This window comes from Rattus norvegicus, chromosome 1 (genome assembly GCF_036323735.1).
Source record: "Rattus norvegicus strain BN/NHsdMcwi chromosome 1, GRCr8, whole genome shotgun sequence".
Classification (NCBI taxonomy): Eukaryota; Metazoa; Chordata; class Mammalia; order Rodentia; family Muridae; genus Rattus; species Rattus norvegicus.
This window is the reverse complement of record NC_086019.1, coordinates 218,522,322-218,548,234: the sequence shown is the minus strand read 5'-3', so window position 1 is coordinate 218,548,234 and position 25,913 is coordinate 218,522,322. Positions and strand designations below refer to the sequence as shown.

The 25,913-nt window shown below is 41.6% G+C and overlaps 1 protein-coding gene across 1 annotated transcript; it reads left to right on the top strand.

The window, feature by feature from the left end:
- The first annotated feature begins 1,968 nt into the window (after positions 1-1,968).
- Positions 1,969-2,934, top strand: Or5bb12 (olfactory receptor family 5 subfamily BB member 12). Its single transcript, NM_001000249.1, has one exon. The coding sequence runs from the start codon at positions 1,969-1,971 to the stop codon at positions 2,932-2,934; it is 966 nt and encodes a 321-aa protein (NP_001000249.1).
- Positions 2,935-25,913: the final 22,979 nt, after the last annotated feature.

Sequence of the window (25,913 nt, the reverse complement as noted above, 5' to 3'; positions counted from 1 at the left end):
CTGTGTGAATATACATTAGCATATGGGGAATGGGGACCAGATGGGTGGTCTGTAAAAGCCTTTCCTCATTCAGTTGATGTTGAGGTCTGAGAACACAGACTTGGAATAAGAGCTGTGAGTTGATTTTGAGGGGCTTAACCTATCTGATTTCTTTCATTGAAAAAAGTTAAATTTATAAAAGCTATTGTTCCCTACAGAGCAAATCTAGTATGTTTATCAAAAGCATAAGCATGTCCTGCTTTGCTCCTTTTGTTTAACATTGCTTTCATGTGGTAGGGTAGGTAGAGTCAGCAGTAATTTAGTGAGAATTTGAAAAGGCTGAAAGAAATTATTATTTAATATTTTCACAATACATAAGTAATAAATACTTGAAAAATATGTTTAATCTGTTTTCAGCATTGTAAAATGCAAAATGTACACAAGCATTACATGGTCATGTCATTGTCCTTTATTTTACAATTACAATTTTTTTTAATTCTATACTCAAATGAGATGGATTAATAAGTTATAGAGTGATTTCCATACAAACATAAGACCTGACTTTTTGGATCATCAACATCCATTTAATAAATCAAATATTGTGACATGCACCTATAATCTCAGTATTATAAAGTTAGAGGTAAGTGGATCCCTATAGTTCTCTGGTCAGCCAGTCTAGCCAAACTGAAGAAGTCCAGGCTCAGGAAGAGACCCTCTCTCAAAAGTTAAATTAAAATAGATAGTAAATAAACTAGATAACCATCATTAATCTGTGGTTTCTACATACATATACACACAGATGATTATGTATATACATTATTTGCATGGCCAACACTGAGGGACATTATTTTGAGAAAATATCTCACTATGTTGTATAGATTGGTCTTGAAAATGTGAAGTCAGGCAATTCTTTACCTTATCCTCCTGAGTGGTGTGACTACTGGGATGCACCACCAGATCTGGCTATAAGGAACTTCTAAATACATGACTATGAAGGGCAAAATGAAAAAGAAATGTGGGAAAAGGAGAAATAAAAACAGGGACCAATGTCATGCTTGATCCTATGAGATTAGTCCCATTTTCATTGTTCCCAACAGACAAAGTTCTTCGTTTTTTGTTCCTGACAATAGTTGGTTTAATCGTGATTGCTTTTTCAACGTAATCTAAGTAAATACTATGAAGGGCTGTCAAAAATCTTAAAGGAAAGGAGGATATCAGGGATTTTTATGTTATCTTTCAATGTCCTCTTTTATTTGCTAAGTAAGCTCAAGTGAAGCTTAAATGAGGAAAGTATATTATATCAAAAAATAGTGAGAAAACGTAGGAGAAATGTTAGGGATCTTTCTTGATAGCCCTCCACTTTGGATCTTTTGCTTTGTAATTTGGTTTTGAGACAAAGTCTCTCACTAAATATTGTCATTAATGGCTAGACTGGATAGCCAGCTTCAATATCTCCCTGTCTGCACTGACCCCCGTCCACTCAGCTCTGAGGTTACAGACATACTCTGCAAGACCCTGACTTCTACCTGGGTGCTGTTACCTACATGAAGACTCCGGTCGTCATGCTTAGTAACATGAACCGATGGAAGCATCTTCTCAGCCCTGTGACTGACAGCAGTTTTAATGGCCTTCTCATTGCCCAGTTCATTTGCACATCCTTTCTTCCTGCATCTAGTTGGTATTAGCTCACAGGACTGTATCTCCTCTTCATGCCATACAGGGTTTCTTGATTTATAATTATGCCTCCACAGGGATGTTTTACAACTTACCTGGCTATAGGATTCTTTATAGAAGGCTTTAACATATCAACTCACCAAGAACATTGTTTTTCATGCTGCTATTCTTTAATAAGAAAAAGCAAAGGTTATATATTTCACTGAGAAACATTGAGGCACCATGCCCAAGAGTATGGGGTAGAGTAGGATGAGGTGAAGTGTTGGGGGATGAAAAATAACATTATCTTCTTCTCTCACCTTTCCTCAGCAGATGATGACAAGCAGATCTGTGTTGGGAGATAGAAACCACACCTCAGTGACCATGTTTTTCCTCCTGGGGCTCTTGGAACAAACTGAACTACAGCTTATCCTTTTTCCTGTCTTCCTAGGAACCTACATCATTACTCTGATTTGGAACCTGGGCGTGATCATCCTCATCATAATGGACTCTCACCTGCAAACACCCATGTACTTTTTTCTCAATTTCCTGTCATTTATAGATATATGCTATTCTTCTTCTATCAGCCCAAGGATGCTTTCAGACTTCTTAAGAGCAGAAAAGACAATTTCCTTCACTGACTGTGCCACTCAGTATTTTGTTTTGGCCTGGATGGGTATGTCCGAGTGCTACCTGCTAGCTGCCATGGCCTATGACAGGTATGTGGCCATCGGTAGCCCTCTGCAGTACTCAACCATCATGGCTCCCAGTCTTTGCTGGAAAATGGTTGCTGGTGTCTATGGGAGTGGTTTCTTTAGTAGCTTTGCTCAAACAGTTGCTTGTTTTAATCTCTACTATTGTGGGCCAAATGTCATCCATCATTTCTTCTGTGACGTGCCTCAGATCATTTCCTTGTCTTGTTCTGATCCCTTCATCTGCCAGCTGGTTCTTTTCCTGGCGGCTGTTTTTATTGGGTTTGGCTATTTCCTTGTTATCCTCTTATCCTATGTATTCATTGCAGTTTCCATCCTGAAAGTGGCCTCATTCAAGGGCTGTGTCAAGGCCTTCAAGACATGTGGCTCCCACCTGGCAACAGTGACTCTCTTCTATGGCACAATCCTCTCTGTGTACATGCACCACAGCTCTCAGCATTCCACAAAGCAAGACAAGGTGCTGTCTGTGGTCTATACTATCCTCATCCCCATGATAAACCCTCTGATCTACAGTCTGAGGAACACAGAGATCAAGGGGGCCCTCAAGAGAATGATGAAGAAGGCACCACATTTACTTCAGAAAGCATAGTTCTGGGCAGGTGCCGTCCTTAAGGGGAGGGCAGGATTAAAAGCATTGAGGAGACCTTCTGTAGACATTTGTGTTAACAGATGTAGTAATAATGTGGTTGAGCAGACAGATATAGTAATCACCTGGCTTACTTGGTACCTGGTGTTATTGTGTTAGCTGTTTTTAGGTGATCTGTCTAAGACAATGTTGTTGAAACTGAACACAGTTTTAAAAGATTGCTTCTCAGTGTCTTACGGATATGACCTTTGCACTCATGAGCTTAGAGCCTGTGGTTGCCTACACAGGACCTACATAATATCAAGCCAATCAACATTTTAGCATGGATAGGGGAGGGGCACGTGAGCCCTCAACACGAAGATGAGGAGCAATTTGACAGTTGACTATTATGGATGAAGCAGTATTTTTAAAGGGATGGTCCCTCACAGTGGATGAGCACAAACCTATGTATGTGTGGGCAGCACTAATTGGACTCAGAGGCTTATTTTTTTAAATGCATACATGAAATTTAAAAAAAGGAATATGATATGATGGGAAAGTTTTGAAGGACCTGGGAGGTGGAAGCAAAACTCATTGTAGGCATATATGAAATTCTCAAAAATTAATAAAAGAAAGAGACACTATTTAATCTATTGAATTGTTATGGTTTTGTTCAATTTATATATGGGAGAAGACTTTTTTTTGCTTTGTTCTTTTTCAATTGGACAGAAAAGGTGAAATTTAGGTGGAGGTGTCATTTCCCTAATTGGTTCTTGATTGCGTCAATAAAGATGGATGAAGCTAATTGTGGGAGAAAGGAAAACGGTGGGACTTCTGGGTCCCAGGAGGAAGAGAAGGGAATGAAGAGGGAAGAGTCAGAGCAGGTGGTGGAGTGGACAAAGTGGCAGACATTTAGGTCTCTGGGCACATATTGTTTATAGCCTCTGCCATGGGTAGAGGACAAGGAGGATGGGGCAGGATATTCTTTGCCCAGACATTGAGTTATCTGGCTAGTTTTAAAATATTAAAATTGTCTCCTGTTTTCCATCTGCATCAATTGAGTTGGGCAGGGCACACCAGAGCACACCAGGAGGTGAAGGGGCTGTCATTGGTGCCTTGATGGAGCCAGCTGTGAGACGTTGAGGGAGCTCAGGCTGAGCTATCAAGAAAGAGCTAGCAAGTTTTCAAAATTATGTGCAACAATCATGTTTTCGCTATCATCTATCAATATCTATCTATCTATTTATTTATGACATCTTCTATCTAGACTGACCTAAAACTCCCTAAATAGGTGAGGTGACCTTGAACTCTTGATCTTGCTGACTCAACAAAGCTTCATCAAATAGGAGGGGGAAAACATTTATTTAAGAAGTAACCCAACGGTCTTCCTGGTTGCTGCCGCTGCAGAGAGCCCGTGGGCAGCACCCCACGAGCGAACTTCAGCCTCGGGACCACAGGTAAGACCAACTTTTCTGCTGCAAGAAAGCTGCCTGGTGAGCTTGGGACACACGGAAGCAGAATTCCTCTAGGACCGGGCACATTCTGTGTTTACCAGAAGTCCCACACCCGCGGATCCCGGCCCGCAGCAGCTCTCTGCTCCCAGACCCGGTGAGAGAGAGACCCAACCGCCTGGTCAGGTGGGCACTCCTGAGGCTGCAGAGCGGAAGAGACCACCAACTCTGCTCACCCCTGCCCACATCCCTGGCCCAAGAGGAAACTGTATAAGGCCTCTGGGCTCCCGTGGGGGAGGGCCCAGGAGCGGCAGGACCCCTGTGCCTGAGACACCGCCAGAACCTGAAAGAAACAGACCGGATAAACAGTTCTCTGCACCCAAATCCCGTGGGACGGAGAGCTAAACCTTCAGAGAGGCAGACAAGCCTGGGAAACCAGAAGTGACTGCTCCCTGCACACACATCTCGGACGCCAGAGGAAAAAGCCAAAGACCATCTGGAACCCTGGTGCACTGAAGCTCCCGGAAGGGGCGGCACAGGTCTTCCTGGTTGCTGCCGCTGCAGAGAGCCCGTGGGCAGCACCCCACGAGCGAACCTGAGCCTCGGGACCACAGGTAAGACCAAATTTTCTGCTGCAAGAAAGCTGCCTGGTGAACTCAAGACACAGGCCCACAGGAACAGCTGAAGACCTGTAGAGAGGAAAAACTACACGCCAGAAAGCAGAACACTCTGTCCCCATAACTGACTGAAAGAGAGGAAAACAGGTGACAGCACTCCTGTCACACAGGCTTATAGGACAGTCTAGCCACTGTCAGAAATAGCAGAACAAAGTAACACTAGAGATAATCTGATGGCGCGAGGCAAGCGCAGGAACCCAAGCAACAGAAACCAAGACTACATGGCACCATCGGAGCCCAATTCTCCCATCAAAACAAACATGGAATATCCAAACACACCAGAAAAGCAAGATCTAGTTTCAAAATCATTTTTGATCATGATGCTGGAGGACTTCAAGAAAGACGTGAAGAACTCCCTTAGAGAACAAGTAGAAGCCTACAGAGAGGAATCGCAAAAATGCCTGAAAGAATTCCAGGAAAACATAAATAAACAAGTAGAAGCCCATAGAGAGGAGACACAAAAATCGCTGAAAGAATTCCAGGAAAACATAAATAAACAAGTAGAAGCCCATAGAGAGGAGACACAAAAATCCCTGAAAGAATTCCAGGAAAACACAATCAAACAGTTCAAGGAATTAAAAATGGAAATAGAAGCAATCAAGAAAGAACACATGGAAACAACCCTGGACATAGAAAACCAAAAGAAGAGACAAGGAGCTGTAGATACAAGCTTCACCAACAGAATACAAGAGATGGAAGAGAGAATCTCAGGAGCAGAAGATTCCATAGAAATCATTTACTCAACTGTCAAAGATAATGTAAAGCGGAAAAAGCTACTGGTCCAAAACATACAGGAAATCCAGGACTCAGTGAGAAGATCAAACCTAAGGATAATAGGTATAGAAGAGAGTGAAGACTCCCAGCTCAAAGGACCAGTAAATATCTTCAACAAAATCATAGAAGAAAACTTCCCTAACCTAAAAAGAGAGATACCCATAGACATACAAGAAGCCTACAGAACTCCAAATAGATTGGACCAGAAAAGAAACACCTCCCGTCACATAATAGGCAAAACACCAAACGCACAAAATAAAGAAAGAATATTAAAAGCAGTAAGGGAAAATGGTCAAGTAACATATAAAGGCAGACCTATCAGAATCACACCAGACTTCTCGCCAGAAACTATGAAGGCCAGAAGATCCTGGACTGATGTCATACACACCCTAAGAGAACACAAATGCCAGCCCAGGTTACTGTATCCAGCAAAACTCTCAATTAACATTGATGGAGAAACCAAGATATTCCATGACAAAACCAAATTTACACGATATCTTTCTACAAATCCAGCACTACAAAGGATAATAAATGGTAAAGCCCAACATAAGGAGGCAAGCTATACCCTAGAAGAAGCAAGAAACTAATCGTCTTGGCAACAAAACAAAGAGAATGAAAGCACACAAACATAACCTCACTTCCAAATATGAATATAACGGGAAGCAATATTCACTATTCCTTAATATCTCTCAACATCAATGGCCTCAAATCCCCAATAAAAAGACATAGATTAACAAACTGGATACGCAACGAGGACCCTGCATTCTGCTGCCTACAGAAAACACACCTCAGAGACAAAGACAGACACCAGCTCAGAGTGAAAGGCTGGAAAACAACTTTCCAAGCAAATGGTCAGAAGAAGCAAGCTGGAGTAGCCATTCTAATATCAAATAAAATCAATTTTCAACTAAAACTCATCAAAAAAGATAAGGAAGGGGCGGATCCCGGCCCGCAGCAGCTCTCTGCTCCCAGACCCGGTGAGAGACAGACCCAACCGCCTGGTCAGGTGGGCACTCCTGAGGCTGCAGAGCGGAAGAGACCACCAACTCTGCTCACCCCTGCCCACATCCCTGGCCCAAGAGGAAACTGTATAAGGCCTCTGGGCTCCCGTGGGGGAGGGCCCAGGAGCGGCAGGACCCCTGTGCCTGAGACACCGCCGGAACCTGAAAGAAACAGACCGGATAAACAGTTCTCTGCACCCAAATCCCGTGGGAGGGAGAGCTAAACCTTCAGAGAGGCAGACAAGCCTGGGAAACCAGAAGTGACTGCTCCCTGCACACACATCTCGGACGCCAGAGGAAAAAGCCAAAGACCATCTGGAACCCTGGTGCACTGAAGCTCCCGGAAGGGGCGGCACAGGTCTTCCTGGTTGCTGCGACTGCAGAGAGCCCGTGGGCAGCACCCCACGAGCGAACCTGAGCCTCGGGACCACAGGTAAGACCAAATTTTCTGCTGCAAGAAAGCTGCCTGGTGAGCTTGGGACACACGGAAGCAGAATTTCTCTAGGACCTGGCACGTTCTGTGTTTACCATAAGTCCCACACCCGAGGATCCCGGCCCGCAGCAGCTCTCTGCTCCCAGACCCGGTGAGAGACAGACCCAACCGCCTGGTCAGGTGGGCACTCCTGAGGCTGCAGAGCGGAAGAGACCACCAACTCTGCTCACCCCTGCCCACATCCCTGGCCCAAGAGGAAACTGTATAAGGCCTCTGGGCTCCCGTGGGGGAGGGCCCAGGAGCGGCAGGACCCCTGTGCCTGAGACACCGCCAGAACCTGAAAGAAACAGACCGGATAAACAGTTCTCTGCACCCAAATCCCGTGGGAGGGAGAGCTAAACCTTCAGAGAGGCAGACAAGCCTGGGAAACCAGAAGTGACTGCTCCCTGCACACACATCACGGACGCCAGAGGAAAAAGCCAAAGACCATCTGGAACCCTGGTGCACTGAAGCTCCCGGAAGGGGCGGCACAGGTCTTCCTGGTTGCTGCCGCTGCAGAGAGCCCGTGGGGAGCACCCCACGAGCGAACCTGAACCTCGGGACCACAGGTAAGACCAAATTTTCTGCTGCAAGAAAGCTGCCTGGTGAGCTTGGGACACAGGAAAGCAGAACTTCTCTAGGACCGGGCACGTTCTGTGTTTACCGGAAGTCCCACACCCGCGGATCCCGGCCCGCAGCAGCTCTCTGCTCCCAGACCCGGTGAGAGAGAGACCCAACCGCCTGGTCAGGTGGGCACTCCTGAGGCTGCAGAGCGGAAGAGACCACCAACTCTGCTCACCCCTGCCCACATCCCTGGCCCAAGAGGAAACTGTATAAGGCCTCTGGGCTCCCGTGGGGGAGGGCCCAGGAGCGGCAGGACCCCTGTGCCTGAGACACCGCCGGAACCTGAAAGAAACAGACCGGATAATCAGTTCTCTGCACCCAAATCCCGTGGGAGGGAGAGCTAAACCTTCAGAGAGGCAGACAAGCCTGGGAAACCAGAAGTGACTGCTCCCTGCACACACATCTCGGACGCCAGAGGAAAAAGCCAAAGACCATCTGGAACCCTGGTGCACTGAAGCTCCCGGAAGGGGCGGCACAGGTCTTCCTGGTTGCTGCGACTGCAGAGAGCCCGTGGGCAGCACCCCACGAGCGAACCTGAGCCTCGGGACCACAGGTAAGACCAAATTTTCTGCTGCAAGAAAGCTGCCTGGTGAACTCAAGACACAGGCCCACAGGAACAGCTGAAGACCTGTAGAGAGGAAAAACTACACGCCAGAAAGCAGAACACTCTGTCCCCATAACTGACTGAAAGAGAGGAAAACAGGTGACAGCACTCCTGTCACACAGGCTTATAGGACAGTCTAGCCACTGTCAGAAATAGCAGAACAAAGTAACACTAGAGATAATCTGATGGCGAGAGGCAAGCGCAGGAACCCAAGCAACAGAAACCAAGACTACATGGCACCATCGGAGCCCAATTCTTCCATCAAAACAAACATGGACTATCCAAACACACCAGAAAAGCAAGATCTATTTTCAAAATCATATTTGATCATGATGCTGGAGGACTTCAAGAAAGACATGAAGAACTCCCTTAGAGAACAAGTAGAAGCCTACAGAGAGGAATCGCAAAAATCCCTGTAAGAATTCCAGGAAAACACAATCAAACAGTTGAAGGAATTAAAAATGGAAATAGAAGCAATCAAGAAAGAACACATGGAAACAACCCTGGATATAGAAAACCAAAAGAAGAGACAAGGAGCTGTAGATACAAGCTTCACCAACAGAATTCAAGAGATGGAAGAGAGAATCTCAGGAGCAGAACATTCCATAGAAATCATTGACTCAACTGTCAAAGATAATGTAAAGCGGAAAAAGCTACTGGTCCAAAACATACAGGAAATCCAGGACTCAATGAGAAGATCAAACCTAAGGATAATAGGTATAGAGGAGAGTGAAGACTCCCAGCTCAAAGGACCAGTAAATATCTTCAACAAAATCATAGAAGAAAACTTCCCTAACCTAAAAAGAGAGATACCCATAGACATACAAGAAGCCTACAGAACTCCAAATAGATTGGACCAGAAAAGAAACACCTCCCGTCACATAATTGTCAAAACACCAAACGCACAAAATAAAGAAAGAATATTAAAAGCAGTAAGGGAAAAAGGTCAAGTAACATATAAAGGTAGACCTATCAGAATCACACCAGACTTCTCGCCAGAAACTATGAAGGCCAGAAGATCCTGGACTGATGTCATACAGACCCTAAGAGAACACAAATGCCAGCCCAGGTTACTGTATCCAGCAAAACTCTCAATTAACATTGATGGAGAAACCAAGATATTCCATGACAAAACCAAATTTACACAATATCTTTCTACAAATCCAGCACTACAAAGGATAATAAATGGTAAAGCCCAACATAAGGAGGCAAGCTATACCCTAGAAGAAGCAAGAAACTAATCGTCTTGGCAACAAAACAAAGAGAATGAAAGCACACAAACATAACCTCACATCCAAATATGAATATAAAGGGAAGCAATAATCACTATTCCTTAATATCTCTCAATATCAATGGCCTCAACTCCCCAATAAAAAGACATAGATTAACAAACTGGATACGCAATGAGGACCCTGCATTCTGCTGCCTACAAGAAACACACCTCAGAGACAAAGACAGACACTACCTCAGAGTGAAAGGCTGGAAAACAACTTTCCAAGCAAATGGTCAGAAGAAGGAAGCTGGAGTAGCCATTCTAATATCAAATAAAATCAATTTCCAACTAAAAGTCATCAAAAAAGATAAGGAAGGACACTTCATATTCATCAAAGGAAAAATCCACCAAGATGAAGTCTCAATCCTAAATATCTATGCCCCAAATACAAGGGCACCTACATACGTAAAAGAAACCTTACTAAAGCTCAAAACACACATTGCACCTCACACAATAATAGTGGGAGACTTCAACACCCCACTCTCATCAATGGACAGATCATGGAAACAGAAATTAAACAGTGATGTCGACAGACTAAGAGAAGTCATGAGCCAAATGGACTTAACGGATATTTATAGAACATTCTATCCTAAAGCAAAAGGATATACCTTCTTCTCAGCTCCTCATGGTACTTTCTCCAAAATTGACCATATAATTGGTCAAAAAACGGGCCTCAACAGGTACAGAAAGATAGAGATAATCCCATGCGTGCTATCGGACCACCACGGCCTAAAACTGGTCTTCAATAACAATAAGGGAAGAATGCCCACATATACGTGGAAATTGAACAATGCTCTACTCAATGATAACCTGGTCAAGGAAGAAATAAAGAAAGAAATTAAAAACTTTTTAGAATTTAATGAAAATGAAGATACAACATACCCAAACTTATGGGACACAATGAAAGCTGTGCTAAGAGGAAAACTCATAGCGCTGAGTGCCTGCAGAAAGAAACAGGAAAGAGCATATGTCAGCAGCTTGACAGCACACCTAAAAGCTCTAGAACAAAAAGAAGCAAATACACCCAGGAGGAGTAGAAGGCAGGAAATAATCAAACTCAGAGCTGAAATCAACCAAGTAGAAACAAAAAGGACCATAGAAAGAATCAACAGAACCAAAAGTTGGTTCTTTGAGAAAATCAACAAGATAGATAAACCCTTAGCCAGACTAACGAGAGGACACAGAGAGTGCGTCCAAATTAACAAAATCAGAAATGAAAAGGGAGACATAACTACAGATTCAGAGGAAATTCAAAAAATCATCAGATCTTACTATAAAAACCTATATTCAACAAAATTTGAAAATCTTCAGGAAATGGACAATTTCCTAGACAGATACCAGGTATCGAAGTTAAATCAGGAACAGATAAACCAGTTAAACAACCCCATAACTCCTAAGGAAATAGAAGCAGTCATTAAAGGTCTCCCAACCAAAAAGAGCCCAGGTCCAGACGGGTTTAGTGCAGAATTCTATCAAACCTTCATAGAAGACCTCATACCAATATTATCCAAACTATTCCACAAAATTGAAACAGATGGAGCACTACCGAATTCCTTCTACGAAGCCACAATTACTCTTATACCTAAACCACACAAAAACACAACAAAGAAAGAGAACTTCAGACCAATTTCCCTTATGAATATCGACGCAAAAATACTCAATAAAATTCTGGCAAACCGAATTCAAGAGCACATCAAAACAATCATCCACCATGATCAAGTAGGCTTCATCCCAGGCATGCAGGGATGGTTTAATATACGGAAAACCATCAACGTGATCCATCATATAAACAAACTGAAAGAACAAAACCACATGATCATTTCATTAGATGCTGAGAAAGCATTTGACAAAATTCAACACCCCTTCATGATAAAAGTCCTGGAAAGAATAGGAATTCAAGGCCCATACCTAAACATAGTAAAAGCCATATACAGCAAACCAGTTGCTAACATTAAACTAAATGGAGAGAAACTTGAAGCAATCCCACTAAAATCAGGGACTAGACAAGGCTGCCCACTCTCTCCCTACTTATTCAATATAGTTCTTGAAGTTCTAGCCAGAGCAATCAGACAACAAAAGGAGATCAAGGGGATACAGAACGGAAAAGAAGAAGTCAAAATATCACTATTTGCAGATGACATGATAGTATATTTAAGTGATCCCAAAAGTTCCACCAGAGAACTACTAAAGCTGATAAACAACTTCAGCAAAGTGGCTGGGTATAAAATTAACTCAAATAAATCAGTTGCCTTCCTCTATACAAAAGAGAAACAAGCCGAGAAAGAAATTAGAGAAACGACACCCTTCATAATAGACCCAAATAATATAAAGTACCTCGGTGTGACTTTAACCAAGCAAGTAAAAGATCTGTACAATAAGAACTTCAAGACACTGAGGAAAGAAATTGAAGAAGACCTCAGAAGATGGAAAGATCTCCCATGCTCATGGATTGGCAGGATTAATATAGTAAAAATGGCCATTTTACCAAAAGCAATCTACAGATTCAATGCAATCCCCATCAAAATACCAATCCAATTCTTCAAAGAGTTAGACAGAACAATTTGCAAATTCATCTGGAATAACAAAAAACCCAGGATAGCTAAAGCTATCCTCAACAATAAAAGGACTTCAGGGGGAATCACTATCCCTGAACTCAAGCAGTATTACAGAGCAATAGTGATAAAAACTGCATGGTATTGGTACAGAGACAGACAGATAGACCAATGGAATAGAATTGAAGACCCAGAAATGAACCCACACACCTATGGTCACTTGATTTTTGACAAAGGAGCCAAAACCATCCAATGGAAAAAAGATAGCATTTTCAGCAAATGGTGCTGGTTCAACTGGAGGGCAACATGTAGAAGAATGCAGATCGATCCATGCTTATCACCCTGTACAAAGCTTAAGTCCAAGTGGATCAAGGACCTCCACATCAAACCAGACACACTCAAACTAATAGAAGAAAAACTAGGGAAGCATCTGGAACACATGGGCACTGGAAAAAATTTCCTGAACAAAACACCAATGGCTTATGCTCTAAGATCAAGAATCGACAAATGGGATCTCATAAAACTGCAAAGCTTCTGTAAGGCAAAGGACACGGTGGTTAGGACAAAACGGCAACCAACAGATTGGGAAAAGATCTTTACCAATCCTACAACAGATAGAGGCCTTATATCCAAAATATACAAAGAACTCAAGAAGTTAGACCGCAGGGAAACAAATAACCCTATTAAAAAATGGGGTTCAGAGCTAAACAAAGAATTCACAGCTGAGGAATGCCGAATGGCTGAGAAACACCTAAAGAAATGTTGAACATCTTTAGTCATAAGGGAAATGCAAATCAAAACAACCCTGAGATTTCACCTCACACCAGTGAGAATGGCTAAGATCAAAAACTCATGTGACAGCAGATGCTGGCGAGGATGTGGAGAAAGAGGAACACTCCTCCATTGTTGGTGGGATTGCAGACTGGTAAAACCATTCTGGAAATCAGTCTGGAGGTTCCTCAGAAAATTGGACATTGAACTGCCTGAGGATCCAGCTATACCTTTCTTGGGCATATACCCAAAAGATGCCTCAACATATAAAAGAGACACGTGCTCCACTATGTTCATCGCAGCCTTATTTATAATAGCCAGAAAATGGAAAGAACCCAGATGCCCTTCAACAGAGGAATGGATACAGAAAATGTGGTACATCTACACAATGGAATATTACTCAGCTATCAAAAACAAGTTTATGAAATTCGTAGGCAAATGGTTGGAACTGGAAAATATCATCCTGAGTGAGCTAACCCAATCACAGAAAGACATACATGGTATGCACTCATTGATAAGTGGCTATTAGCCCAAATGCTTGAATTACCCTAGATCCCTAGAACAAACGAAACTCAAGACGGATGATCAAAATGTGAATGCTTCACTCCTTCTTTAAATGAGGAAAAAGAATACCCTTGGCAGGGAAGGGAGAGGCAAAGATTAAAACAGAGACTGAAGGAACACCCATTCAGAGCCTGCCCCACAGGTGGCCCATACATATACAGCCACCCAATTAGACAAGATGGATGAAGCAAAGAAGTGCAGACCGACAGGAGCCGGATGTAGATCGCTCCTGAGAGACACAGCCAGAATACAGCAAATACAGAGGCGAATGCCAGCAGCAAACCACTGAACTGAGAATAGGTCCCCCGTTGAAGGAATCAGAGAAAGAACTGGAAGAGCTTGAAGGGGCTCGAGACCCCAAAAGTACAACAATGTCAAGCAACCAGAGCTTCCAGGGACTAAGCCACTACCTAAAGACTATATATGGACTGACCCTGGACTCTGACCCCATAGGTAGCAATGAATATCCTAGTAAGAGCACCAGTGGAAGGGGAAGCCCTGGGTCCTGCTAAGACTGAACCCCCAGTGAACTAGACTATGGGGGGAGGGCGGCAATGGGGGGAGGGTTGGGAGGGGAACACCCATAAGGAAGGGGAGGGGGGAGGGGAATTTTGCCCAGAAACCGGGAAAGGGAATAACACTTGAAATGTATATAAGAAATACTCAAGTTAATAAAAAAAAAATAAAATAAAATTTCCTCTTTGTTATAATAAAAAAAAAAGGAAAAAAAAAAGATAAGGAAGGACACTTCATATTCATCAAAGGAAAAATCAACCAAGATGAAGTCTCAATCCTAAATATCTATGCCCCAAATACAAGGGCACCTACATATGTAAAAGAAACCTTACTAAAGCTCAAAACACACATTGCACCTCACACAATAATAGTGGGAGATTTCAACACCCCACTCTCATCAATGGACAGATCATGGAAACAGAAATTAAACAGAGATGTAGACAGACTAAGATAAGTCATGAGCCAAATGGACTTAACGGATATTTATAGAACATTCTATCCTAAAGCAAAAGGATATACCTTCTTCTCAGCTCCTCATGGTACTTTCTCCAAAATTGACCATATAATTGGTCAAAAAACGGGCCTCAACAGGTACAGAAAGATAGAGATAATCCCATGCGTGCTATCGGACCACCACGGCCTAAAACTGGTCTTCAATAACAATAAGGGAAGAATGCCCACATATACTTGGAAATTGAACAATGCTCTACTCAATGATAACCTGGTCAAGGAAGAAATAAAGAAAAAAATTAAAAACTTTTTAGAATTTAATGAAAATGAAGGTACAACATACCCAAACTTATGGGACACAATGAAAGCTGTGCTAAGAGGAAAACTCATAGCTCTGAGTGCCTGCAGAAAGAAACAGGAAAGAGCATATGTCAGCAGCTTGACAGCACACCTAAAAGCTCTAGAACAAAAAGAAGCAAATACACCCAGGAGGAGTAGAAGGCAGGAAATAATCAAACTCAGAGCTGAAATCAACCAAGTAGAAACAAAAAGGACCATAGAAAGAATCAACAGAACCAAAAGTTGGTTCTTTGAGAAAATCAGCAAGATAGATAAACCCTTAGCCAGACTAACGAGAGGACACAGAGAGTGCGTCCAAATTAACAAAATCAGAAATGAAAAGGGAGACATAACTACAGATTCAGAGGAAATTCAAAAAATCATCAGATCTTACTATAAAAACCTATATTCAACAAAACTTGAAAATCTTCAGGAAATGGACAATAAAAAAAAAAAAAAGAAGTAACCCAACAATTGTTAAATGTCTCCACTCTGTCTCCTCTCTTCCCCTCTTCTCCTCTTTCTTCTTCTCATATAATTTTTCCCTTCTCTCAATTTCATAAGATTAAAAAAAAACATTCAGATGACTTATTTGTAAGACAAAGAAATTATTGGAACAATCACCCCTCCGTCATAGAGCAGCACACCATACTTTATGCATGCTGATTTTCCTATGTGTGCAGACACTGAAGCAAAGTCTAACATCATAGTTTTATTTCAGAACTTGGCTGCTTTCTTGCTTCTAGAATGTGGTCTATAAAAGTCTGTGGTCTGCCTGTCTTCCGGTTAGGCAATGCCAGCTAGTCATCTGGCCTGGCAGCTCTCTTTGTAAAGGTTCCAAGCCATGATTGTGACTGATGGCTATGGCTATTCCTGTGCTTGTGGGAAGAGGGGCCAGTGAACCAAACTGAGCATAGGCCTTGCCAATGCTTAAAAGAAAAATGAAAGAGATGAAGTTCTGATATGAACAGTTGGCTTATATTTGCAAAGATGAGACACTAGGAGTCAAGGAAGGTTGTGCATATAACATTCATGAGGTTATAGAAAGCATCAGATATGCAGGATGGTTCCTCTTGTTCAGTTTTACATCAGGGGATCCAAATCAGTTCTATGAACACAAGTTAGAAAAGCACTCTTTTATGTGGGTGATCACAGAAAAAATGAGCACTACCTTTCTCCAATTTTCTACAATTAAAAGTGTGTGTGTGTGTGTGTGTGTGTGTGTGTGTGTGTGTGTGTGTGTGTGTGTGCATGTAGAGAGCAGAGGACAACTTTCAGTAATCACTTCTCTCTCTTTTCAGCAAGTCCCTTTTTGTGTCATTGGCTCATTTATACACTTTTAAGACTAAAAATTAAAAATTACTAATCTTGGAGCAGAGATTAAAGGTCTCATGAGAACCTATGCAGTGCAACACGCCCTTTGGTATGTCCAGCCTTTGACATTACAGCTTGACATGGTCATCTACAAGATTCCCACTGAAGAGCCAAGCACTCAAATTACAAAACCAGTAGCAAAAAGATCACATAGTGCTTTGAGTAAGTATATGATTTTGTGTTGGATCACACAACTGTCCTCAGTCACTTGTGCCTCATAAGGCATGAATTGGCCACATTTGATCAATGTGTGTGATCATGTATACTTATAAAGAATTAGGGGCAATTGATAAATCATAGGAACAGCAACCAGGTGTCTACCAAATTCTATATATCAGAGCATGAAATGGACTTAAGTAGATTCATAAGACACATATCAGGGACATTGTAGAGAGAAAAAGTTTCTTTGACCAAACACAAGGGAAGTTGCCTATTCACCAACCTATAAATAATGCACTGATATCAAGGAGGGTGGGTATTTCGGAACAGACAAAAAGGAAGAGCTGTAGGAAGGAACTGGAAAGTCTCTTGTCCCAGGACCTCAACCTTCCTTAGCCCTCTAGCTGGTCCCACCAGGCCATGACACACATTAGCTACTTAAATTTGATTCCTCTCTCCACAAATAGCTTCATTTGTAATTTGTCTATCTGTGCATTTCCCTCAACAGATGGAGAATTGTAACCCTGATACAATTGCAAATTTCTGCAGTTTTGTTCTTTGCTGGCAGCTAACACAGGCAGCAAAGCTCAGGCAAACATCTATTCTGAACTTAATTAGTTCCAGTCCATCTGGGAAAGATTTGGAGAGGTTGAAAAAACGAGAAACACACCCTAGATTAAAGTGGTTTTTCTGAAGTGAATTTCAGCTTCCACTCTCAGGCCATCTTTAGGAGAGCTGTGACTTGTCCTATTTTGAACAGCTCTAAAATGCTTCCTTTGGTGTCCTAAACATTCTAATGTGAGTCTGCTTATTTGACCATTAATAAGCACAGTAGTCTGGGGAATCCTAACCTAACATATGATTTGTTGTAAACCAGAGCTAGTTTTGATTCACTCCAGTTTTTTACTAAAATGAATATTTATTGTGCTTCCTTGATAATTGAGCAAACACAAAAGTATTTTCTCTATTCTCAATACAAAAAAAAAAAAAAAAAAGGAGCATTGCTGATAAATATGTGCCTGGCCACACAACAGAGATTTTTGATAAAATTTTTTGTTTACAAATTTGGTTCGCCAGAAGAAGGCTACAGATTGTTGGAGCATGGGAGCAATAATATGTAACTTCCAAAGCACATGGCATGTTTTACTGATAGAGTAATTTGTGGCTGTGTTATTTCAGTGACTTTTGGCATTAGAAAAAAACTTAAGGTTAATTTCAATATTGAAAGTTGGTAAATCAAAGGATATGAGCTCAGCAAACTGGAGTGATGGTAAAGAAAAACAGAAAAACAAATAGGTATGGGGAAGAGGAGATGGAAACCCTGCTGTGGTGCTGCATGCCCTTGATCCCAGCACTTGGGAGGCAGTGGCAGGTGGATCTCTGAATTTTAGGCCAACCTGATCTACATAACAAATTCCAGACCAGGCAGAGCTACATGGTGAGACCCTGTCCCAGGAAAAGAGCTAAGAAAAAGAAAAAGAAAAAGGAAGCTGGGCTACCCAGGCAGATGAGGCACATGAGACATTCATGTACAAAGTGACCTCCATCAGTCAGAGCCCTTTCCTGTTCTCTATGGACTTCTGACATGCAGACATCATGGAGATTTCTACCTCACTCTTTATTGTGACCTGTTTTCACTGTGATGAAAACAATTTGTTCTCTCTTTATGTCTGGGTGCTACTCCCAGTGCTGTCCTTGCATGCAAGGTTCCCTGTGGGCATGTCAGTCAAGTCTTCTGGAGTTCTAAGAGAACTCCCACCGGAGATCCCTTGGGCTCCAAAGGCCTCCTATTTTGAAACATAGTTCTCTACCTTTCCCTTTCTTTCTTTTGAATTGTTTTCTTTAGGAATAAGACTGACAGAAGAAAAGTTTTGCTCTACTATATGGAAATCATGTTGGCAGCCTCAGTGTGAAAAGTAAAACAATAAATGAGAAAATGGCTCCACATCCACATGCCTGTGGGAAGCATCGACTGCACTGTGTGAGTCTGAGTGAATGAATGAATGAATGAATGAATGAATGAATGAATAAATAAATAAATAATTGAAAGGACAACATGAAGTTGGGAAGGAGATATGATGGAAAGTGCTGTAGGGACTAAGAACTGCATATGGTCAAGATATATATTGCATACATATATAAGATTTTTAAACTCTAAAAATCTGGAGAGAAGGATAAGTCAACTAAACTATGCAAAACCTAAATAAATAAGTATATTATGAGACTGTTTCTTCTATATGCAGGAATATGGTTACTGAGATTCTAACAGGCTTAATTTGGGGAAGAAAACTTAGTAACTAGAATCACTGTGATCAAAATGAGAACTTGAAAGGCAAAGAAACTCTTGATCACAGTTTTAAGACTGGACGTAAACCAGCCTCCTGAAAGAGATTTTAAAGTGGAGACTGAAACCAACTGTCTTAAGGTTTTACTGCTATGAACAGAACCATAACCAAGACAACTCTTATAAGGGCAGCATTTAATTGGGGCTGGCTTATAGGTTCAGAGGTTCAGTGCATTATCATCAAGGTAGGAGCATGGCAGCATCAGGCAGGCATGGTGTAGGATTATCTGAGACATCTACATCTTGTTCTGAAGACAGACAGGAGAAGATTGACTTCCAGGCAGCTAGGACAAGGGTCTTAAAGCCCACTCCCACAGTGACACACCTACTCTAACAAGGCCACACATCCTAATAGTGGCACTCCCTGGACTAAGCATATATAAACCATTTCACCAACTCACTAGGAAAGAAACTTGATATTGAATAAAGATCTGAGTAGTTTAAAAAATAAATTCCATTCGGTCCCCAGCTCCGAAAAAAAGGAAAAAAAAGAAAAAGAAAAAGAAAAAAAATAAATTCCATAATTATAATAAATGTGTTCCCTAGACTAGAAGCAGCAAATGAGGAAGGATAGCAATACATTTTGTTTACCATGCCAACTTCAGGTACTATGATAATGATACAAAGCAAGACAGAGGATCTAAAGAGTAAGTAGAAATCAAGCCAAGTACAATGGTACATGCCTTTAATCCCAGGCTGTCCTCAGAGACCTGGGCCTAAGAGATGCTCTTGCCTCAGGCTACCAAGCAGGAAAATGGAGGCCAAGGCTATGTCATGTATTTGTCAACCTAATTTATAGGAAATTGGAGGATAAAGGAAATTATACTTCTATCTTTTTAAAAGTCAAATTCAAACTTGATTGCAGTCAATATATACTTTTTTCAAAACGAATCTACAAAATAATGTGTCTAATTCAAATGTGCATATTGGTAATAATGTGCATTACAATTAATATTATACTCAACAACTACATCATAAAATGTATAAAATGTGGAGCTAAAAAGATGGCTCAGAGGGTAAAAGCACTAGCTGCTCTTGTAGAGGATACAGGTTCAGTTCACAGCACCCACATGGTGGTTCATAATAATCCCTAATGTCAGTTCCATGGAATCTGATGATGGAATTCTGAACCCATAGACATAAGACATATATGTGGTACACATACATACATACATACGTACATACGTACATGCGTACATACATATATACTTATGTATTTACATACAGGCAAAATGCTCATGCATATAAAATAAAATAATCTTTAAATATTTTAATGCATAAAATGATATCATTGTTAATTTGGGGTGCTAATTTAAACAAATTAAAGGATACCTGTGGCTTGTAAGGTTTTGCCCTTAGTATGTATGCAAGAATATTCAATTGCTGAGTGGGTGCTGTGAGGTTGATGGTTCTGAGACAACAGTACCAGTCAGTTAGGACAACTGGTGAGACCAAATATGAGACTTGATATCAAAATTCTAAGATTAGAATTACTTAGTAGAAGAAGAGGGGAATGAAAGGAAAATTATACAGATTTAACGTTTAAAAATATGAAGAGTAAGTTTCAAAAATCACAGACTCAGGACTAAACACTGTGAAAAGTAAGTCCAGGCAGCCCCGCCCTGCCGCTAGGACTAACAGACCATAAAGATAAAGAAAAGGAATGCAGGAACCAGCCCAAGTTATCAGGACTGACCCAAACCATCTAGCAGAAGGGCACCTCCCCCACCTTACTCAGAGTCACACCTTAACCAGATGTCCTTCAAACCCTGATAGCCCCTAGCTTCTAAAGTCCTGTATGCTCCAGTCAATATGTACTCCTGCTGTGCTATAATCTCACTGCCATGTTTAAATGAGCCAATCACCTACAGCCGCGCCAGAAATTAGCCAATTGTGTGTAACCATGCCAAACCCCCTAGCTTTCCCTATATAAACCCCTGACTTTTGAGCTTCAGGGTCGACACATCTGTCTCCTGCACAGGATACGTGTCGACCCGGAGATCCCCGTAATAGATCTCCGTAATAAACCTCGCCTTTGCTTATTAAAAAAAAAAAAGAACCCGAGGATCCCGGCCCGCAGCAGCTCTCTGCTCCCAGACCCGGTGAGAGAGAGACCCAACCGCCTGGTCAGGTCAGCACTCCTGAGGCTGCAGAGCGGAAGAGACCACCAACACTGCTCACCCCTGCCCACATCCCTGGCCCAAGAGGAAACTGTATAAGGCCTCTGGGCTCCCGTGGGGGAGGGCCCAGGAGCAGCAGGACACCTGCCAGAGACACCTCTGGACCCTGAAGGAAACAGACCGGATAAACAGTTCTCTGCACCCAAATCCCGTGGGAGGGAGAGCTAAACCTTCAGAGAGGCAGACAAGCCTGGGAAATCAGAAGAGACTGCTCCCTGCACACACATCTCGGACGCCAGAGGAGAAAGCCAAAGACCATCTGGAACCCTGGTGCACTGAAGCTCCCGGAAGGGGCGGCACAGGTCTTCCTGGTTGCTGCCGCTGCAGAGAGCCCCTGGACAGCACCCCACGAGCAAACCTGAGCCTCGGGACCACAGGTAAGACCAAATTTTCTGCTGCAAGAAAGCTGCCTGGTGAACTCAAGACACAGGCCCACAGGAACAGCTGAAGACCTGTAGAGAGGAAAAACTACACGCCCGAAAGCAGAACACTCTGTCCCCATAACTGACTGAAAGAGAGGAAAACAGGTCTACAGCACTCCTGTCACACAGGCTTATAGGACAGTCTAGCCACTGTCAGAAATAGCAGAACAAAGTAACACTAGAGATAATCTGATGGCGAGAGGTAAGCGCAGGAACCCAAGCAACAGAAACCAAGACTACATGCCATCATCGGAGCCCAATTCTCCCACCAAAACAAACATGGAATATCCAAACACACCAGAAAAGCAAGATCTAGTTTCAAAATCATATTTGATCATGATGCTGGAGGACTTCAAGAAAGACATGAACACACTTAGGGAAGCACAGGAAAACATTAATAAACAAGTACAAGCCTACAGAGAGGAATCGCAAAAATCCCTGAAAGACTTCCAGGAAAACACAATCAAACAGTTGAAGGAATTAAAAATGGAAATAGAAGCAATCAAGAAAGAACACATGGAAACAACCCTGGATATAGAAAACCAAAAGAAGAGACAAGGAGCTGTAGATACAAGCTTCACCAACAGAATACAAGAGATGGAAGAGAGAATCTCAGGAGCAGAAGATTCCATAGAAATCATTGACTCAACTGTCAAAGATAATGTAAAGCGGAAAAAGCTACTGGTCCAAAACATACAGGAAATCCAGGACTCAATGAGAAGATCAAACCTAAGGATAATAGGTATAGAAGAGAGTGAAGACTCCCAGCTCAAAGGACCAGTAAATATCTTCAACAAAATCATAGAAGAAAACTTCCCTAACCTAAAAAAAGAGATACCCATAGACATACAAGAAGCCTACAGAACTCCAAATAGATTGGACCAGAAAAGAAACACCTCCCGTCACATAATTGTCAAAACACCAAACGCACAAAATAAAGAAAGAATATTAAAAGCAGTAAGGGGAAAAGGTCAAGTAACATATAAAGGCAGACCTATCAGAATCACACCAGACTTCTCGCCAGAAACTATGAAGGCCAGAAGATCCTGGACTGATGTCATACAGACCCTAAGAGAACACAAATGCCAGCCCAGGTTACTGTATCCAGCAAAACTCTCAATTAACATTGATGGAGAAACCAAGATATTCCATGACAAAACCAAATTTACACAATATCTTTCTACAAATCCAGCACTACAAAGGATAATAAATGGTAAAGCCCAACATAAGGAGGCAAGCTATACCCTAGAAGAAGCAAGAAACTAATCGTCTTGGCAACAAAACAAAGAGAATGAAAGCACACAAACATAACCTCACATCCAAATATGAATATAACGGGAAGCAATAATCACTATTCCTTAATATCTCTCAACATCAATGGCCTCAACTCCCCAATAAAAAGACATAGATTAACAAACTGGATACGCAACGAGGACCCTGCATTCTGCTGCCTACAGGAAACACACCTCAGAGACAAAGACAGACACTACCTCAGAGTGAAAGGCTGGAAAACAACTTTCCAAGCAAATGGTCAGAAGAAGCAAGCTGGAGTAGCCATTCTAATATCAAATAAAATCAATTTCCAACTAAAAGTCATCAAAAAAGATAAGGGAGGACACTTCATATTCATCAAAGGAAAAATCAACCAAGATGAACTCTCAATCCTAAATATCTATGCCCCAAATACAAGGGCACCTACATACGTAAAAGAAACCTTACTAAAGCTCAAAACACACATTGCACCTCACACAATAATAGTGCGAGATTTCAACACCCCACTCTCATCAATGGACAGATCATGGAAACAGAAATTAAACAGTGATGTAGACAGACTAAGAGAAGTCATGAGCCAAATGGACTTAACGGATATTTATAGAACATTCTATCCTAAAGCAAAAGGATATACCTTCTTCTCAGCTCCTCATGGTACTTTCTCCAAAATTGACCATATAATTGGTCAAAAAACGGGCCTCAACAGGTACAGAAAGATAGAAATAATCCCATGCGTGCTATCGGACCACCACGGCCTAAAACTGGTCTTCAATAACAATAAGGGAAGAATGCCCACATATACGTGGAAATTGAACAATGCTCTACTCAATGATAACCTGGTCAAGGAAGAAATAAAGAAAGAAATTAAAAACTTTTTAGAATTTAATGAAAATGAAGATACAACATACTCAAACTTATGGGACACAATGAAAGCTGTGCTAAGAGGAAAACTCATAGCGCTGAGTGCCTGCAGAAAGAAACAGGAAAGAGCATATGTCAGCAGCTTGACAGCACACCTAAAAGCTCTAGAACAAAAAGAAGCAAATACACCCAGGAGGAGTAGAAGGCAGGAAATAATCAAACTCAGAGCAGAAATCAACCAAGTAGAAACAAAAAGGACCATAGAAAGAATCAACAGAACCAAAAGTTGGTTCTTTGAGAAAATCAACAAGATAGATAAACCCTTAGCCAGACTAACGAGAGGACACAGAGAGTGTGTCCAAATTAACAAAATCAGAAATGAAAAGGGAGACATAACTACAGATTCAGAGGAAATTCAAAAAATCATCAGATCTTACTATAAAAACCTATATTCAACAAAACTTGAAAATCTTCAAGAAATGGACAATTTCCTAGACAGATACCAGGTATCGAAGTTAAATCAGGAACAGATAAACCAGTTAAACAACCCCATAACTCCTAAGGAAATAGAAGCAGTCATTAAAGGTCTCCCAACCAAAAAGAGCCCAGGTCCAGACGGGTTTAGTGCAGAATTCTATCAAACCTTCATAGAAGACCTTATACCAATATTATCCAAACTATTCCACAAAATTGAAACAGATGGAGCCCTACCGAATTCCTTCTATGAAGCCACAATTACTCTTATACCTAAACCACACAAAGACCCAACAAAGAAAGAGAACTTCAGACCAATTTCCCTTATGAATATCGACGCAAAAATACTCAATAAAATTCTGGCAAACCGAATTCAAGAGCACATCAAAACAATCATCCACCATGATCAAGTAGGCTTCATCCCAGGCATGCAGGGATGGTTTAATATACGGAAAACCATCAACGTGAACCATTATATAAACAAACTGAAAGAACAGAACCACATGATCATTTCATTAGATGCTGAGAAAGCATTTGACAAAATTCAACACCCCTTCATGATAAAAGTCCTGGAAAGAATAGGAATTCAAGGCCCATACCTAAACATAGTAAAAGCCATATACAGCAAACCAGTTGCTAACATTAAACTAAATGGAGAGAAACTTGAAGCAATCCCACTAAAATCAGGGACTAGACAAGGCTGCCCACTCTCTCCCTACTTATTCAATATAGTTCTTGAAGTTCTAGCCAGAGCAATCAGTCAACAAAAGGAGATCAAGGGGATACAGATCGGAAAAGAAGAGGTCAAAATATCACTATTTGCAGATGACATGATAGTATATTTAAGTGATCCCAAAAGTTCCACCAGAGAACTACTAAAGCTGATAAACAACTTCAGCAAAGTGGCTGGGTATAAAATTAACTCAAATAAATCAGTTGCCTTCCTCTATACAAAAGAGAAACAAGCCGAGAGAGAAATTAGGGAAACGACACCCTTCATAATAGACCCAAATAATATAAAGTGCCTCGGTGTGACTTTAACCAAGCAAGTAAAAGATCTGTACAATAAGAACTTCAAGACACTGAGGAAAGAAATTGAAGAAGACCTCAGAAGATGGAAAGATCTCCCATGCTCATGGATTGGCAGGATTAATATAGTAAAAATGGCCATTTTACCAAAAGCAATCTACAGATTCAATGCAATCCCCATCAAAATACCAATCCACTTCTTCAAAGAGTTAGACAGAACAATTTGCAAATTCATCTGGAATAACAAAAAACCCAGGATAGCTTAAGCTATCCTCAACAATAAGAGGACTTCAGGGGGAATCACTATCCCTACTCAAGCAGTATTACAGAGCAATAGTGATAAAAACTGCATGGTATTGGTACAGAGACAGACAGATAGACCAATGGAATAGAATTGAAGACCCAGAAATGAACCCACACACCTATGGTCACTTGATTTTTGACAAAGGAGCCAAAACCATCCAATGGAAAAAAGATAGCATTTTCAGCAAATGGTGCTGGTTCAACTGGAGGGCAACATGTAGAAGAATGCAGATCGATCCATGCTTATCACCCTGTACAAAGCTTAAGTCCAAGTGGATCAAGGACCTCCACATCAAACCAGACACACTCAAACTAATAGAAGAAAAACTAGGGAAGCATCTGGAACACATGGGCACTGGAAAAAATTTCCTGAACAAAACACCAATGGCTTATGCTCTAAGATCAAGAATCGACAAATGGGATCTCATAAAACTGCAAAGCTTCTGTAAGGCAAAGGACACTGTGGTTAGGACAAAACGGCAACCAACAGATTGGGAAAAGATCTTTACCAATCCTA